This window comes from Phocoena sinus, chromosome 6 (genome assembly GCF_008692025.1).
Source record: "Phocoena sinus isolate mPhoSin1 chromosome 6, mPhoSin1.pri, whole genome shotgun sequence".
Classification (NCBI taxonomy): Eukaryota; Metazoa; Chordata; class Mammalia; order Artiodactyla; family Phocoenidae; genus Phocoena; species Phocoena sinus.
Window position 1 is genome coordinate 38,923,854 of NC_045768.1, and position 20,608 is coordinate 38,944,461.

General features: G+C 37.8%; 1 protein-coding gene across 1 annotated transcript; it reads left to right on the forward strand.

Moving 5' to 3' along the window:
* Positions 1 to 14,245: 14,245 nt before the first annotated feature.
* On the forward strand, positions 14,246 to 15,430 carry LOC116755725 (inorganic pyrophosphatase 2, mitochondrial-like). Its single transcript, XM_032635578.1, is given in 4 exon segments — positions 14,246 to 14,343; positions 14,345 to 14,888; positions 15,120 to 15,180; positions 15,183 to 15,430. Coding segments are annotated over 4 exon segments (876 nt in total). The 3' UTR covers positions 15,356 to 15,430.
* Positions 15,431 to 20,608: the final 5,178 nt, after the last annotated feature.

A 20,608-nucleotide genomic window follows, 5' to 3' on the forward strand; every position in this document is an offset into this window, starting at 1 on the left:
CTATCTAAGTATGGAGTGAACAGTATTTATAGGAAAGCAGTGTTTTGTGTTTATGGTGACATAGTTTCGTCAGTATGTTGATGTTTCTTTTACCTGCAGCCAAAAACAATCTAACAAATATATTTACTTTACATCGTTAAAAGGAATAATAATAAAAATGTTTTAAACTTAACAATGAACTTATTTAACAATGAGCACTAAAGAGTTCTCTACAAGAATTAGGAGCAAGTATGCTTATTATCAAAGATCACTATTTTAAATTGTCATGGAAACTAACCTGGCATTGAGACATTAAGTAGAAATAAGAGCTACAATTATTGAGCAAGAATGTAAAATAGTACCGAATACAGTTATTAGGTACCAGGAATTAACTGCCTTACATACATTATCTCACTTAATCCATAAAGGAATTCTATGATGTAAATGCTATTATTATCTTCATTTTACAGGTAAAGCAAGGGGAATTCAAGTAACTTAAGTAAAGGCAGAAGTTGGGATTTGCTCCAGGCAGACTGCTTTCAGAGACCACAGCCTTAACATATACACCCTTTTTCATAAACTGTACATGAAATAACTATTTGCCTGCAACACACACACACACACATACAAGATAATAAACTCTAAAAGTCTTAGAATTACAAAGAATGTTTAATAAAAATTCTAGATACAGGATCAAAGGGAAGAGTTAACAGCTGGCTCCTTTCCTCTATCCTCATGGATGGCTACTGTTAGCTCAAGGAATTGTGAGGAGTAGATCTACAATGATTGCAAAATAAATAATAATCTCTAGCTAAGAATTTGTACAAACCAAGCACTTGAACCTCGTTGTTGAAATTAAAGTGAGGAATCTATATTGATAAGATGCAGCAGCCCTGGAGAATGGACTCTACTCCTGTATCCCTAAAGAGGTTACTTGATAAGCTATATAAAAGTTGAGATGATGGGCTTCCCTGGTGGCGCAGTGGTTGAGAGTCCGCCTGCCGATGCAGGAGACATGGGTTCGTGCCCCGGTCTGGGAAGATCCCAAATGTCGCGGAGCGGCTAGGCCCGTGAGCCATGGCCGCTGAGCCTGTGCATCCGGAGCCTGTGCTCCGCAACGGAAGAGGCCACAACAGTGAGAGGCCCGCGTACCGCAAAATAAAAAAAGTTGAGATGGTCTACCACATAGCCCCATCTCTTAACACCATGCATATATCAAGTGTGAAGTAACTGGAACATTAGAATCTTTGCCTGAAAATCATAAACTCTCTTCTATGCTGTTGTTGTGCATGCTGTTCTCTTGTCCATCTGTATCTTTTCCTAATGCTAAATTGACTTAAAGCTGGGTGAAGCCTATTGTGTTTTGTGAGTTTGATTGTTGCTCCAATACCAAAACCACTGCTGGAGAATGGGCACTGCAAAAGAAAATATTAGGGGCTTCCCTGGTGGTGCAGTGGTTAAGAATCCGCCTGCCAATGCAGGGGACACAGGTTTGAGCCCTGGTCCGGGAAGATCCCACATGCTAAGCCTGCTAAGCCTGTGTGGCACAACTACTGATCCTGCGCTCTAGAGCCCACGAGCCACAACTACTGAGCTCGTGTGCCACAATTACTGAAGCCTGCACACCTAGAGCCCGTGCTCTCCAACAAGAAAAGCCACCGCAATGAGAAGCCCACACATCACAACGAAGAGTAGCCCCCACTCGCTGTAACTAGAGAAAGCCTGTGCACAGCAATGAAGACCCAACACAGCCAAAAATTAATAAATAAAATAAATTTATTTAAAAAGAAGAAAATAACTGATTTCCCATACGCCTGAAATAACTAGTTAGAACTTATACTGCAGAATAGCATCCTTTAACAAAAACAAAAGTGTAAAACAATGCTAGCAAGGAATGTACATCAATATTTAATTATGGCAAAAGTGAAATGAGATAAGCATTTTCTAACTCTTCTTTGGCAGGAATCTAACATAATACACCCTTTCTAGGGAAAAACTCAGATTTATGAAATTGAAACTTTAAAATATTCCTGTCTTTTTAGCCACTCATTTCATTTCAAGAATGTATCTTAATGAAATAGGCATGGTTTAGACAAATGTATGTGGACAAAACTACTCATCACAGTGTGGTAATTTTAAAAAAAAAGATTTTTTTAAAGGTAAATAAATATGACTCACAATATTAATAGCCATTAAAACTAATGTTTTTGAAGAATGTTAAATAACTAAAGGTAAGATTAAAAATAAAAAGCTAAAGGAAAAAGCAGAATCCAAAGCTGTATGCAGAATATTATTTCAATTGCACTACACACACACATACACAACCCACTAAAGCACATATGTTGGAAATACACTAAAATATTAACCTTGTTCTTTTAGAGTAGGATTATGGATAATTCTATTTTCTTTTATACCACAAAATTTAATCTGCATGAGAGCAAAAATACATTTGTCTTGTTCATTGCAATCTTTTGAGAATGTCTCATATATTATAGGTGCTAAAGACATATCTTGAACGAATGAACATGTTTTCCCTTTTCTAAAATAAGTATTTATTGATTTCTAATAGGAAAAATTCAATAATTATTTTAAATGTGTATATGTATATATAATCTGTCCTTGAATAAATTCTATACAGATTTGTAGACAGGCTAATTTCCGTATATGGAAATTTACACATCATATAATTTTAATCCAAAAGAATTTGCTCCCAAACCCAAGTTTGTGCATGCAAACATCAAATTTTTATTAGTTATTTCCTTTTATTAGTTATATGCTCAACAAAGAAAATTTTTAAAGTATAAGTATTTCCAGAATCTTTTTGACTCTACATTTCCCCCTTATTCTCAATTTCCATACCAAAAATTATAGTTAGGTAATATGATTCAAGGGGATAAACTTGGTCACTCATTAATGAAATGTTTTAACAAAGATAAGGTTTCTTCCTTAATAAAAAAAAAAAGTTTAAAGTACATTTGAAATGAAGTTCTAAGTGATTATCAGGGTTTCATGAAAATAAGGAAATTCTTGATCAAAATTTCATTCAGCAATACATGTGGAGATTTGTGATCCTCTAGGAAAAGCACTGGCTCCCAAGAACAAGTGTTTGGCAAACTCTTAGACTGCAGTGGTGAAGGCCAGTTCAAACTAGTTTAATCGAAAAGGAAATTTAATGATTTACTGAACCAGGAAGTCATAGATACATATGGTGTCTGGCACAGTGAAATCAGTGGGCTCAAACAACATTATCAGAGCGTTCTTTCTCCATTTCATGATTCTTTTACTCTACCTAGCTACATTCTGCATGCAGGCTATCACCACATGGTAGACAACATGACTACCAGCAAGACAACTACATCTTTCCTTAACATCCCTAGCTTAACATTTCCAGAAACAGAACTTCCCTATCTGTCTATATATCAATCCTATGCAATGCTCTGCTTGACCATCACCCAAAGTTGGTCAGACTCAAGTTAAGGGCACAGTCCTCCAGACTGCCAAGTATGCCCAAGACTTCTGACACCAAGTGAAAAATCAGAGGGAACAGTCTCAAGACTGCTCTCATTTCAGACACCAGGCACAAGTTCAGTGTTCCCAAAAGGACACCCTTACTTCAGACCAGCTAGCTAAAAATTCAGGGGAGTTCTCATGACCACCCACAGGTTTGATGGTTCACTAGAACAACTCATAGGACTCGGGAAAACATTAGACTTATCATTACAGTTTTATTATAGCAAAAGGATACAAGTTAGAATCAACCAAAGGAAAACATGCATAGGGCAAAATCTGGAAGGGTTCCAGATGCAAAGCTTTCACCATCCTCAGAGATGCATTACTCTTCCAGCACCCATATATGACAATACTCTAAGAGTACTCCCAGCTAAGGAGGCTCACCCAAACTTCCACGGCCAGAGTTTTTATGGGGGTTTAATATGTAGGCATGATTGATTGAATATTACCTGCATGGTTTAGCTCAATCTCCAGCCCACATACTTCCCAGAAGTCAGTCTGACATCACGTGGTCTAAGGAACCCACCATGACTAATAGAGACACTCCTCGCAGGAAATTACAAGGGTTTAGAGGTTGCCTCCTAGAAACAGGAGACAAAGGCCAGATGTGTCTTTGAGCTGAGGCCAAATTCTTTATTACACAGTCATACTTGCCCATCCCTAAAAGAATTGATCACTAATGCTTAGTGAATGAAATAATCTGATAGGCCAAACTAGATCTGCTTATATCCCAGTAGCAGGAGTAAAGCATGCTAGAGAGGAAGTTCCCAGAAGGAACCGTAAGAATAAAAGCTAGGACAATACATATGTTAAACAGACATAACCTTTAGCCACAGATGTCCGCTACAACTAGCAACAAACATTACTTCATTATCTAAAAATATTCAGACTTTAAAAACTAATAGGAAACTTAGGGGAGATATGAAGAAATGAATCTAAAAACCCTATGAGTATAAACTAATCAAATAGAAATCTTTCTAAGTAAAACATTAAGAATGAATATAAGAAAATTACTTAAAGAGTATGGTTTCAATAAATATTTGTCTGTAGTACAAACTTTAAAATTATAATACATTTTTTCTTTTCTTCTTTCCTATGAACTGTAATGCCTAGTAAGTACAGCTGTTATTTTTGTTTGTTTCATCATATTTTTAAATTGAAGTATAGTTAATTTACAATGTTGTGTTAGTTTCTAGTGTACAGCAAACTGATTCAGTTATACATATACATATTCTTTTTCATATTCTTTCCCATTACAGTTATTACAAGCTATTGAATATAGTTCATTAGGCTATACTGTAGGACCTTATTGTTTATCTACTTTATATACAATAGTTTGTATCTGCTAATCCCAAACTCCTAATTTATGCCTCTCTCCCTTTCCCCTTTGGTAACCATAAGCTTATTTTCTATGTCTGTGAGTCTGTTTCTGTTTTGTAAATTAAAACAGAGTTACCATATGATCCAACAATTCCACTCTTGGGCATATATACAGAGAAAACTCTAATTTGAAAAGATACATGCACCCCAATATTCATAGCAGCACTATTTACAATAGCCAAGACGTGGAAGCAGCCTAAGTGTCCATCAACAGATGAATGGATAAAGAAGGTGTGTGTGTATATATATATTTTATATATATATATATATATATAAAATGGAATACTACTCAGCCACAAAATAAGAATGAAATAATGCCATCTGCAGCAACATGGTAGGACCCAGAGATTATCATACAAAGTAAAGTAAGTCAAACAGAGAAAGACAAATATCATATGATACCACTTATATGTGGAATCTAAAATATGATATAACCGTTTTTATTATAGAAAAACGTCATTCTAAGTCTCAGTTTTCTTATTTGCAAAATGAGGTTATTACTTACCTACTACATAATGTTATTACGAGGGTTAGAGAAAAGGTTTGTAGAATTCCAAGCACAATGTCTGTCATTTAACAGATAATATCAAATTGATACTGTTGTGGGCTTCCCCGGTGGCGCAGTGGTTGAGAGTCCACCTGCTGATGCAGGGGACACGGGTTCGTGCCCCGGTCCGGGAAGATCCCACATGCCGCGGAGCAGCTAGGCCCGTGAGCCATGGCCGCTGAGCCTGCGCATCCGGAGCCTGTGCTCTGAAATGGGAGAGGCCACAACAGTGAGAGTCCCGTGTACCGCAAAAAAAAAAAAAAAAAAAAAAAAAAAAAAAATTGATACTGTTGTTGCCACTGTTGCTTCCCGAAATTAAAAGCCACAGCTCATATGTAGTAAGTGAGATATCCAAATATGAATGATCACAACCTAGGAAAAGCAGAACTCAGAAGAATCACTTTCTAATGCTTTAGAATAAGACAGCAATGCATAAGGGAAAGACATTTGAATCGAGAACAAAAGGCCTGATTTCATGCTTCTTTCCCACCACTTTATGTACTAAGCAACCATGGGCAAGTCACTTTACTCCTATTGGCCTTAACTTTAACATCTATAAAGTGGGGATAATAGTCCCTTTTTTTTACTGTCTTTACTGGATTCTTCATGTGATATGTTGAGAAAGTATTATACAAAATGAGTGGCACTAGTAGTTATATAACCATATTTTGCTTTGTATATATAAAGAAATATTATACAATTAAGGCAAAATATGTAAACTTCAATTGCTTACATAATTATTGTATCAAGAGAGAAAAGTTGTTTCTATTACTCCACAAACATAAGAAAGACCTTATCACATTATAAAAAGCATAAAATGCTAAAGATATATCTAATTATATGTTATATCAAGGGTTACAATTTATGACTAAGATATAAGAAAAGATAGATGGCTATAAACTTGTATATTTAGCAGTATTAATAGCAGAAGTAACCAGTGCCAATCCTGTCAACTGGAATATTGACACTGGCAGAATATGACAGAATTATGAACACCATTTCTGAACACCCAAGCTCCAAGTTCCATGGGAACAAATTCCTCAGGCCACATAAGATTTTTTTACTTTCATTATATTATGGATCATATGATCTAAACAATCACTTTTAGCCTAAAAGAGTTAGTAGAATGTCTAAGTTGTGACCAAAGAATAATAAGGAAGACAAGCTTCCTTATTAATAATAAGCACCTTCCCTTCTCCAGAAAATGTCAAAGGGTTATGCTAATATAATTTTCCACACAGTCTGAGCATCATAGTACTTCAAAGAACATTGCTTCAAAGCCAGACTCCCAGCCTGGAAATCTTCAAGCCATCTTTGACTCCTCCATCTCTTACATTCAATCAGTTATTAAATCTCCTGGATTTTTCCTTAAAATTTCTCTCAAGTTTGTTCCTTTAATCTCCATTTTCTCTGCCACCATCGCAGTCCATGTCATCACCTTTTGTTAAAACTCTACCTCCTCCAGTTTTTTCTCCCTTGAACACAGCCTATAAAATTCTGCCTCTTTATCTCCCTAAAAATACTATTTATACTTACATCCTGCCACATCCTTGCTTTGGAGCCTGTAATCCAGTCAATCCTTTGATTCCAAGGGAGGAGCTTTTTTAAAAAGCACTGATGCCAAAGTTCTACCTGAAGAGGTTCTGATTTAATTCATCTCAGTCAGAGCAAGTCATGAATTTTTCTTTGAAAGTTCCTCTGGGCTTCCCTGGTGGCGCAGTGGTTGAGAGTCCACCTGCCGATGCAGGGGACACGGGTTCGTGCCCTGGTCCGGGAAGATCCCACATGCCGCGGAGCGGCTAGGCCCGTGAGCCATGGCTGCTGAGCCTGCGCGTCCGGAGCCTGTACTCCGCAACGGGAGAGGCCACAGCAGTAAGAGGCCCGCGTACCGCAAAGGAAAAAAAAAAGTTCCCCTGGTGTTTCTAACGTGTAGCCAGATTTCGAAACCACTGTGATGAATCTCTATTGCTTACTAAGTCAAGCTAGAACTCCTGTAGCAGTCACTGCAGGTGCTCTCCCCAGAGGCTTTACCATCCTACTGACCTTTCTGTGTGTCCATTCCTTGGCTTTGGGGTGATGTGCTTTTAATAATTACCAGCACATACTACTCTCTTCCAATGACTGCCCTGGAGCTACTAGAGCTACTTTGTCCCTGCTCCTGCAAAGAAAACAGGAAGGGCCCGGGAGTTTACATCCCCTGGGGTAACCAGCAGTTGATGCCCAAATAATGTGGGAGTGTGACAGCCTAGCTCCCTTGCCTGGATTTGGACATATTCTGAGGTGTAATTTACACTTCAGAACTCCCTGGCAGGATCAGGCTGAAACTGGGACTTTGCCTAAAAACACACACACACTTATTTGGCTTCTTCCCCTTCCCTTCACGCCCTTACTCATTTCTCCTGGGAGTACTTCTCTAAGAAATCACTTGCACATGAATCCTCATCACAAGGTCTGCTTACAGAGACCCAAGGCAACCTAAGGCAACATCTTGGTCAAAACAGTTCATAACTTGTCACACCATGTTTTCTACAATTACCCAACATCCACCAGCAATGCTAGTTTTCTCATCCACTGTGCTTATTCCACACCACTCTTTAAGCCTGCTATTTCCCCTCACCCAAGACGCCTCTTCCCTGCCTCTGTGACCATCAAAACTTCCCACCTTCCAAAAACAAGCTCTAGATATCTCCCCCATCCCATGCAGAGCCCAAGGCCCTACCCATGATAAGTGCTCAATAAATGTGGGTTGAACTGGTGCTGCCTCCTCCATCAAACTCATCCTGACAATTCCAGCACAGGTAACTCTAGCTGTCTTCTCTAACTTGTATATTTAATGTCAGATCCACAATCAGCTGTTGATTTCTTTCAACCAATATTTGTGTGATTACTATGTACCAGGAACTGTGCTCATCACAGAGAGTGAAACAGTGATTGAGGATATTTCTGCCAGCATGGAGCTTACAGTCAAGTTAAGGATGCAGACATTAAGCAAATAATCACACAAATAAGTGTTAATTTATAACCATGAACATCTAAGATGAGATAAATGGTACTGTGAGAGAATATATGAGTAGTAATGTCCCTATCTAGGATTTCTCTGAATAAATAATGAAGAAAGAACAACCTAAAATTACTGTCCTGTTTTCTGTTCTAGGGGTTCTTAGACCCCCTTCCTCTGTAAAATTGCCTACAAATTTTATGTAACTATGTATTATTGTATTAACAGATTTTCAAGGAGTCCATGACCCAAAATTTTGCACAATGTTAACCCTGTAGAAAATAATGCCATGTTTATTAACTGACTCCTACAGGTGCTTTATCTATCTTATCTGTAGGTCCTTGTTTATAGAAATATTAGCATTTTTGTTTTGTATCGCGTATCATTTAGTTTAATGTTAGACATAGGCACATCACTTAACAAATATTTGTTTTCCTCCCCGAGTATTTCAGCCTGAGTATTTCTACAGAACTCAGACCCTCAAAAACAAATTTTAAAAGTGTCTTTATTTTCTTTATTGAATAAGAGCACATTTTGAGCAGTTGTGGTTGGAGTGACAATGATTATCTGGTTTTTCTCTGGGTACCAGGAAAACAAGAGCAACAAAACAGGATTTGCATGTTAAAACCTGCCTGTGCTACGCTAGTGCCAAACAATTGTCACTACATTTCTTCAGAGTTCTGTTTCTTCAGGGAGTTAACACTTTCATTCTGGGAACTCCCTGCTGCATCCCCAAACCTTAGCTACCCTAAAAGTATATTACCAGGTAAAAGCAGAAAACATTCATTTCATACACAAAAAGATGAAAGCTGATTACTTAATCAGTTATACTGATCAATTTAAAAGAAAAACAATGAAAAATTAAAATTTCATTTAAAATGCCACTGGAAAATATTTGTGACTATTACACATACACTGAAAATAAGTGTTACATATGTACAAACTAAAAAATATGTGTTTATATATACTAGAAATAAATATGCTTTCAATATGTATATTTATATATGTTGCAGATAAATTAATGTATATAAAGGCCATAATTTTTAACTGACATCAACAAATACCTGAACATAAAATAATAAAATAAATAAGATTATCCCAGATTCCAATATATTGTTAAAAATGTAATAATTTCAACAACTTGTACTTGAATCTCAGGTCCAGAAGACCTGAAATAATGGTGCAAAACGTGAAAAACACAGAAACCACAGAAAATATTAAAACAATACAATAAACTGTTAAATCAAAGTACAAAAAAACCTTCAAGTTTATTGTCCTCAACACCTATCAAAGACTAAAAGAGAGAAAAAGACTAATATAATGCCATATTCTCAATTCATGCTTTTCTTAAACTTCAAGCTCTGAGTCTCAAAGATGGGTTGTTACTAGGATATCTGAAGAGATGACACCATATGCGCACATCAATATTTTAACAGACTGCCACCCTTGAATGATCAAGGGACCAAACACCAAATTTCTAAAATTTACTTCCTTTTCCCATAGGTTGACAACCCTTGTGCCCCTGTACTCCTGCTTAGCACTTCCATGATAGGTATACAGATAAAGGAAGAGGAAGTTAGATGCAAATAATGTTGGCACTTAACAACAATTCAGGTATAAGGTTTGATATAGTAATTGAAATCCATAGTTCAATCTCAAAGCAAGATTGGATTTATAGTTTTCCCTTCCTGTTAGCATATGGGATCAAATGCATGCTAAGTAGTTATACATTAGAAACCAAGTCTCAAAGATGACTTTAGGAAGGTAGCATCAGGTAAAAAATTACTGTCCATACAGGGAATGATGACAAGGAATGATGACAAGGAATGAAACAGTATAAGGCAATCTAATTTTGCCATCTCTTGCTTCTACTTTCTAGGGCTTTGAAGCAAAGATCAGTGTTTCCTAACATTTTGTCCTCCCAGGAATGTAGTACTCCCATAGACATTGTCAACAATTCTTCATGCTAACTCTACGCTTTCTTTTGCCGCTTCAATGCAAGTAAAGATAAACTGATTTTACTGTAAATACGGATGGTTTTGATTTAGCTCCCATTTTTAAACTAATTTATTCTTAAATGTCAGCATTTTAATTATTAATGGCAAATTATCTGCTACCCACTTCATGAGTAATGAAGATTGATCAATATGTTGATATCCCAAAGTGGACAGCTGCTGACCATAAACAATTAACACTAACTTGCCTATTCTAACCAAGGAACTAAAGAACTGTGAGATAACTAACATGGCATCCTACAACTGAAAAAAGAAATACTTAGTAGCCATTTAGTCCTGTATGTTGCAACTCCTCTGTCAGGAACTCTTATACGCAATGAAAGACTACCAAATTTTTCTTTCCTTCCCTACTGACACTTTTAGCCAGGGTGAGGGGAATAAAGGTGATAGTAACCATAGTAGAAAGGAGACGGGCTAATAAATATGATGGAGGAGGTTTCACATGTGTATTATACATATAATATGATTATGGATGAGTGTTATGGAAGAAACAACGTCTAGAGGTCAGGAAAATGGCAGCCGCACTGTGCCCCAAGAAGGGTCACTGGGCTGTCACTGACCAGGAAAGACTCACTAAAAGCAGTGGGATAGGACTTCAATGTTTTTACTTCACTTCAGTCAGCCAAAGTACTGCATTTTTCAAACTGGATTCATACTTGGGTTGCTTTCACTATGTAAATAAAACAAATGAAGAATTTTTCAATAACAATGGATCTTTTACTTGGCATATTAAACCCCTCCCCCAACGCCACCCCCCAACCCTGCCACTACCACGACCCTTAAGCCAAGGCATTCCTCCAATGACTTTGATTGAGCCTTTTGTAGAATTATGAACTTGGAGAGCTTTTTAAAGGAGAAACGAATGACCTGAACGCCAGGTGGGATTTAGCCAAAGCTGTCACAGCTCTGGTTGTTACCCCTCATAATCCATCTTGCTGAATCAAAAAGCAAACTGTGAACAAACAGCTTAGGCAGTTTGTTTGAAGATACACTCCTGTCTTTCTAGGAGGGATTAAGTCATGGCTACAGTTTGTTTGGAAAATGATTATCCACATGAAAATTATTAAATTCATGTGACATCTCTTTGTGCTGAAATGTTTTATAACTTTTCGCCTCTGGATCATAGTGACAATGATGCTGTAGTTTTTATACTAAAACACAGGCTCTCTCCACAGTCTTTCAAAAAGTCGTCAATTTTTTTTGCATTTGCCACAAGCATACAGAAGATGTTGACTTTCAAACTTTTAAATAATAAGAGTTCAAGCCCTGCCTTTAAAAGGCATCACAGCAATACCAGATGTGGAGAGAAGAGGATTATTTTCAGCTTTTATTCTAAACACTGGATTCCATAAAAGCCACATTCATACCCTGCTGGGGGAGACAGATTAAGTGGCTGAGACCTTGAGCAAGAAAGGAAGAATAAAGGCAACCCTGTGATACATCAGAAGTAAAGTGTTTTCCCTTAGAGTAAATGGAGTGATATTAAATTTTCATTGTGGTAAGCAGATCTAACCCTTGGAATACAGTATAATCTCTAAATATCTAAGCAATCAGCCTCTTATATCACCAAATATTGCATTTTTGATACTCAATGTATTTTGGTATGCAGGTAACTCTTGAATTGAGGTGAGAAGAGAGGCTGGGGGAGGAGGGTGTTATTCAACAAACACTAAATGGTTGCTATGTTTCAGGCACCATTGTGGGTCTTGGATAAACAGGCTTAATAAAACACTAGCCCTCTCTTCTTATACTCATAGTCTAGTAAGGGAGACAGACACGTAAACAACAGATTACTAACCATTGTGATAAAGAGCACAATAGAAGGGTAACCATTATGTTGATTAAGCAGAACTCCATAGAATGCAGACCAAAAAAAACCCCAAACAAACAACAACTTCGTTCATTCCCTTTATACTAGGTCCTTTATAACCAATCTGCAGATTCATTTTTTTCTCTTGTCCTTTGAAGAAAATTTTGGGTAAGGGAAGGTCCCATAATTTTCTTACTCTTCTTTTAAGTTACTTTTAGTGCCAAGAATAATCTAGCTCAGTAATAATAACGTCTAGTCCAGTTTATTAATCAAAACACCAACTTGATTTAAAGTTAAAACTTCTTCCCTCTGCCAACTGGTAGTAGTTTCAAGCTGGGACACTTAAAGTGGAGGAGAAGGGTATGGTCTTCTTTTTTCTCTATTTCCTCCCTTGCATTCTTTAACCCATCCAACTCCCATCTCCACACACAAAATTGCTTCTGTCTCCATCAGGGATGGAACTAGGCAAAGAGAGAAGAAAGCATCAGGAAATGTCTTAACTTGACTGGTACTATTAGAATCTGAACAAAGTAAATTCTTTCTCTAATAAGGTAAATTTATTTACTTATCCCACGAATATTAATGGAACACCAATTACATTTTAAGAACTGTTACAAACACTGAGGACACATAATAAAAAATCAAAGTCCCTGATTCCATGGACTTTACAGTCTAGTGGGGGCTATAAGTCAACATACATTATACTAAATATATATAATTTATTCAGATAGATTGTATGTAAAATACAATGTTAATTATATTAAAAATATGTTAGATGGTGACAAGTGCTATGGAAAAATATTAAACAGGAAAGGGGGATAAGGAGCATGAGAGGTAGGTTAATTTTACTTAGGGCAGTCAGGAAAGCTTTTTCTGATAAGGTGATATTTGAGCAAGAGACCTGAAAAAAACTGAAGGATTTAAGCCAAGAAAATATCAGATTAAAGAGCATTCCGGCCTGAGAGAATAATAACTGCAAAGCCCCTGAGGTAGGCAAATGTTTAGTATGTTCAAAGAACAGCAAGAAGGCCAGTAGTATGGCTAGAGTAGAAGAAGAAAAGGAAAGAATGTTGGAGATGAGGCCAAAGAAGTAGAAAAATCTTAGATCAAATATAAGGTATGCAGAGGCCATTGGGCTTTTTTCTGAGTTAAAAAGAGAAGCTCCTGGAAGTTTTGAGCAGAGAAGTAAAATGATATAATGTATGTTTTTAAAATATCAGTCTGGCTTCAAGGTGGAGAATAGATGGTAAGGCAAACATGGAAGCAGGAAGACAATTCGGAAGCTACCAGAAGAATTTAGGCAAGAGATGACGGTAGCTTGAATCACTATGCCTGAGTAGGAAGCAGGTAGAGAGCATTAGACAGATTCTGAATATACTATAAAAGATTTAATGATGGACCAATTATGGGTGTGAGAGTGAGAAAAAAGTCAAAGCTAACTGCAAAATTTTTGACCTCAGAAACTCAAAGAAGGATGTTGCTACTTATAGAAATAGGGGAAAATGTGAGAAGGTAAGGTTTGACTTAAAAAACAAACAAGCAAAGGAAACAAAAGCAAATAAACAAATGGGATTACATCAAACTAAAAAGTACAGCAAAGAAAACTACCAACAAAACGAAAAGGCCACCGGTTGAATGGGAGAAGAAATCTGCAAACAATATATCCAATAAGGAGTTAATATCAAAGTATACAAAGAACTCATATAACTTAATATCAAAAAAACAAACAATCCAATTAAAAAATGGGCAGAGGAACTGAACTGATATTTTTCCAAAGAAAATGGCCAACAGGCACATGAAACGATGCTTAACATCACTAATCATCAGGGAAATACAAATCAAAACCACAATGAGATATCACCTCACACATGTAAGAATAGTTATTATCAAACAGACAACAGACCAGCTGGGCCTGGCGCGTTGGCGCCCCCACTGCCACCACTGCCGCCGCCACCGCCGCCCACCTGCCACAGGGAGCGAGCTCAGGGCCCCGGCCGTGCTGCGCCATGGCCCTGTACCGCACGGAGGAGCACGGCCAGCCCCACTCTCCCGGTTACTACCTCTTTTTCAAGAATGTAGCTGGTCACTACATTTCCCCTTTCATGATATTCCTCTGAAGAGGAAAATGGCATTCCTACAAAGAGAGCACGAAATGATGAATATGAGAATTTGTTTAATATGGCTGTAGAAGTACCTCCGTGGACAAATGCTAAAATGGAGACTGCCACAGAGGAGTCATTGAATCCCATTAAACAAGATGTAAAGGATGGCAAGCTTCCCTATGTGGCAAATATCTTTCCTCACAAGGGTTATATATGGAATGATGGTGCCCTCCCTCAGACTTGGGAAGATCCCCATCGAAAAGATAAGAGCACAGACTGCTGTGGAGATAATAATCCTATTGATATTTGTGAGATACGCTCAAAGGTTCTTTCTCGTGGAGATGTTGTTCATGTGAAGATCCCTGGAATTCTGGCTCTTATTGATCAGGATGAAACAGATTGGAAATTAATTGCTATCAATGTGAATGATCCTGAAGCCTCAAAGTTTCATGATATTGAAGATGTTAAGAAGTACAAACCTGGTTACTTAGAAGCTATGCTTAATTGGTTTAGATTTTATAAGATACCAGAGGGAAAACTGGAAAACCAGTTTGCTTTTTTTTTTTTTTTTTTTTTTTTTTTTGTGGTATGCGGGCCTCTCACTGTCATGGCCTCTCCCGTTGCAGAGCACAGGCTCCGGATGCGCAGGCTCAGCGGCCATGGCTCACGGGCCCAGCCACTCCGCAGCATGTGGGATCCTCCCAGACCGGGGCACAAACCCGTGTCCCCTGCATCGGCAGGTGGACTCTCAACCACTGCGCCACCAGGGAAGCCCAACCAGTTTGCTTTTAATGGAGAATTCAAGAACAAGGCTTTTGCTCTTAAAGTTATTAAATCTACTTGCTTATGGAGAAGTGTGATGGAGGGGCTATAAATTGGACAAACGTGCAGGTATGTGATAGCCCTTTCCACTGCTCTCAAGAGGAAGCTAGATCATTAGTTGAATCGGTGTCATTTTCACTGAATAAAGGAAGTAATGAAGAAGATCAAGTATGGCACTTCCTTGGCAAGTGATGAGAACATTTGAAGTTCTGCCATCAGGATTCCAGTCTCTAAGAACTACAAGACTCCCATCTCCCCCAAGTGCTAGAAACAGGCAGATCTATGAGAATTTGCTAACTTCCTGTTGAAACTTTTTTTTTCAAACTTTTTGATATGCAATGTGTAAATAAACATTGAAATTTTTGAAAAAAAAGGAGAACAAATGACAAGTGTTTGCAAGGATGTGAAGAAAAGAATGAAAAAGGAAACCTCATGCACTGTTGGTGGGAATGTAAATTGGTGAGGCCACTATAGAAAACAGTATGGAGGTTCCTCAAAAAACTAGAAACAGAACTACCACGTGATCCAGAAATCTCACTCCTGGGTATATATCTGGAAAAAATGAAAGCACTAATTTGAAAGGATACATACACACCAATGTTCACAGCAGCACTATTTATAACAGCCAAGATACGGAAGCAACCCAAGTGCCCATCAACAGATGAATGACTAAAGATGTGGTGTGTATATATATATATATATATATACATATATATGTATATATACAATAGAATATTACTCAGACATAAAAAAGAATGAAATTCTGCCATTTGCAACAACATGGATGGACCCAGAGTGTATTGTGCAAAGTGAAATAAGTCACAGAGAAAGACAAAAAGACATAATGTATGATTTCTATTATGTGTGGATTCTAAAAAAACAACAAATGAACAAACATAACAAAACAGAAACAGAGTCATAGATACAGAGAATAGACTGTCAGAGGGAAGGAGGGTGGGGGATGAGCAAAATAGGTGAGGGAGATTAAGAGGTACAAAATTCCAATTACAAAAATAAATGAGTCATGGGGATGAAGTGTACAGTGTAGAGAATATAGTCAATAATAATGTAATATCTTTGTTTGGTGACAGTAACTAGTATAGTGGTGATCATTTTGTAACACACAGAAATATTGAAACACTATGTTTCACTATGTGAAACTAACATACTGTTGCAGGTCAATTATACTTCAAAAACAAACTCAGAAAAGGAGATCAGATTTTGTGGTTACCCAAGGTGGAGGTGGAAGGAGGCAGAATTGAATAAAAGTGGTCAAAAGATACAAACTTCCAGTTATAAAGTAAGTAAATACTAGGGATGTAATATACAACATGATTAATATAATTAAGACTGCTGTATGTATGAAAATTGTTAGGAAAGTAAATCCTAAGAGTTCTCATCACAAGGAAAAAATACTTTTTCTTTTTATTTTGAATCTATATGTGATGATGGATGTTCACTAAACTTATTGTGGTAATGATTTCATGATGTATGTAAGTCAAATCATTATGCTGTACACCTTAAACTTAGTGCTGTATGTCATTTATATCTCAATAAAACTGAAAGGAAAACAAAAACAAAAACAAGGGTTCCGTTTTGTTCATGTTGAGTTTAAGCTTCCTATTTAACAGCTAAAATCAATCTCCAAAACTGGAGATTAGAGAAGCCCAGCCTAGTCAGCAGTACTTAAAGACATGAAAAGGGAACTGTGTGGGTGGAAAAGTGACCCCAGGCCAAAGAGAATAGCTGATACCACGTTTAAGATACTGATAATTATTAGAAGAAATACATTACCATTAATGATCAAATATCACCCTTAAAGATTCCTTAATTTTAAAACATGTAAATATGAAGAATTATAACATTTTATACCTGATTCTAATGATAACCATAAATTTTAGAAAATAAAATGGTAGCTGGCAGGTAAGAAAATTATCAAAAGGTTTTCCAACTAAAAAGAAACATTTTTAAATAAATGCTTTAAATAAACTCAGAGATTTCCTCATAGCTGCAACTTGGAATCAGTTGTTTTTATTTCCACTAAAGATAAAAAGTCAGGAAGTTTTTTATAAAGACAATTACATACCATATAATTCATTTCCCTCATTTGCAGTATGACAGTAGGATCATCTCCTGAGATATCAAACTAAGATTTTGCTTCTCTTGTCAGTGATAACATAGAATAAATATCTACAAATGTAAAATGAGAGATTCTACTCTATTTAATATTTTCAAAGATTAAATTATCAAATGCAGATTAAACTATCAAACAAAACTCTATTACGCATGTTTTCACGTTGCATAAATACTGTCTCATGTAGACCCCAAGTTGAGAGAGGAAGAATTAATATTGGTCTACCAAACATCACAAGTGTTTCCTCTTTTAAGAAGAATGGGAGACAGATTTCTCACTACTGGAGAAGGAAGTTACAGATATGGAGAGGAAGAAAACTACAATGAATCCTACAGTGTTGGATATTTAACTGGAATTGGAGGTATTAGTGTGAACTCACAGCTTTCAATATGTACAGACACAAAAAATATATAGATGCATATTATATGTACATTATAATATGTATTACATGTTATATAAACACACACACATATATGTATATATGTACATATATATTATATATATATATATATATATATACACACACACACACATATATATATGTGTGCCCACTGAGAAGACATGGAACAGTAACACCCCAATAGCAATGAACATACTTACCACAGTTAGAACCCACATAATGGCTTCTAAATACCATACTCCAGCAATTTAACCAGGGCATTTGGGAGAAATGGCTGATTCTAGGATTGGTTGCCAGAAAATACAAGATGCTCCTGACACATGTTGCATGATAAAGTAAGAAAATGTTCAAAGAATGATAGAGATATGTCAAAAGGATCCAGAAGCCAGTTTGAAGGGGCTCCCACTGTCCAAACCTGAGACAACATAAACATCAAAATAAATATTGATTACATGGGAATTCCCTGGTGGTCCAGTGGTTAGGACTCTGTGCTTCCACTGAAGGGAACACAGGTTTGATCCCTGCTCGGGGAGCTAAAATCCCACAAGTCATTCAGCGTGGCCAAAGAAAAAAGAAAAATAAATAAATAACTATTGATTACAGACTATAATTAACCAAATAAAATAGAAAACCATGAGCCCATGTGAATATAAATGAATGAATGAATGAATGAATGAAAAGTGTGATGCATAGAAAGATATATACAGAGTCTCAAAGTACCTCTACTCAAAAAAAAAAGGAAAGCTTTATAGTATAAAAGTCTGGCAGACAGACAACACCTTAACCAAGTGATTAAATTGAACATCATTGGTAACGGGATTAATGAAAATCATGCATCACCTGATAGGATAAAATAAGAAACCAGCCTCACTTGTGTGCTATTCCTACCAAAGACATATAACCTAAAACTAACGTGAGGAAACATCAGACAAACCCAAATTGAAGACATACTACAAAATAACTGGCTTGTAGTATTTAACATTTATAAAAGTCAAGAATCAATGAAGAACTGTTCCAGGCTTCCCTGGTGGCGCAGTGGATGAGGGTCCACATACCGATGCAGGGGACACGGGTTCATGCCCCGGTCCGGGAGGATCCCACATGCCGTGGAGCGGCTGGGCCCGTGAGCCATGGCCGCTGAGCCTGCGTGTCCAGAGCCTGTGCTCCGCAACAGGAGAGGCCACAGCAGTGAGAGGCCCGCGTACCGCAAAAAAAAAAAAAATGAACAGCCTGACCCAGAAATTCCATTTCTAGGTATACACTCTATAGAAGCACTTGCAAATATGCACAGTGAGGCATATAGTAAGTGGTTCATGGCAGCACTGTTTATAATAATGAAAAATAGGAAACAAATGTGCAGCAATCCAAAAAAAAGATGATTCCCCATTTAAAGAACTATTATGCAGCAGTTAAAAGGAGTGAGGTACAGCTATAAAAGCTATTACAGGTAAACTGACAAGACACCTGGTGAATAAAAGAGCAACATATACAATATGATACATTTTTATAACTATACATATTCTAGGTCAATGTATAGCATATCAAACTGATAATAGTAATTGAGTGTTTACCTCGTAGGAAAGGCTGATCAGTGGGAGTCTTCAGACTTATGGAGACTGTTTTAATTTTTTAACTCAGACAATTTAATAATGCATTACTTACATAAGTAAAAATAATTTTTAAAAATACTCCTGACCATGAGTTTACAGTCTATTTTGGGAGTATAGCAGACAATGAGAACACTAGTGTTTCTCTGTCAACCATACTTTTCCATCCAATTCATCTAATATTTGAGAATGATATTCCCACTTCATGTTATCATGGGGGGAATTCAACCTAGTGCCTTTCTGATCATAAAGGTGAGCCCACAAGATTTTGCAGGACAGCAGCCAAGCTGGCAGAGTAAAAAGACCCTGAGCTCACATCCTCTCATAACTATCTGCAGAATAACCATAGATACAAAGAGATTGGAGCCTACCAGAAAAGATCTTCTACAGCTAGAGACATAAAGAAGGAATCACAGCAAGACCAGCAGGAGGGGTGGACTCCTGATACAATCAAATCCCATACCCCTCCCTGGGTGGGTGACCCACAAACTGGAGAATAATTATATTGCAGAGATTCTCCCTCAGGAGCGAGAGTTTGGAGCCCCACGTTAGGCTCCCCAGCCAGGAGGTCTGGTACTGGGAAGATGAACTCCCAGAGCATTTGGCTTTGAAGTCCAGCAGAGCTTAATTGCAGGAGCCCCACAGGACAGGGAAAAATAGAGACCTCACTCTTCAAGGGCACATAAAAATCACACATACACTGGGACTCAGGGCAAAAGAATTAATTTGGTAGGAGCTTGGGCCAGACCTACCTGCTAGTCTGGGAGAGTCTCCTGTTTGGGGGGTGGGGGGAGCTGCGGCTCACACTGGGGACATAGACACTGGTGGCAGATATATTAGGGAACATTGCTGACGGCTGACATCTTGGCTCATTAGTTCCAAGATCTGGACCAACCAAACAGCCTGCGGGCAACACTGCTGGGACACCTCAGACAAACAACAAAATGGGACACAGCCCCATCCATCAGTAGATAGGCTAACTAAAGACCTCACGGCCACCTCTGGGCTTGTCCCTAGACATGGCCCAGCACACCAGAGGGCCAATACCCAGATCCCCCCACCAGTGGACAGGCACCAGCCCCTCCTACCAGGAAGCCAGACCAAGCTACTAGACCAGCCTCATCCACCGGAACCATGAACACTATGATCCCACAAATCAGGCCATATACCGTACCTGGTACCAGCTGGGCCCTGGCCTGGCCCACTAGCAGGGACACCCAGACCCCATACCCAAATGTGTCAGGAACTGACACCCCTCCACACCCAACGATCTATTGATAAAATAAGCTCTGATTTCCCTGGGG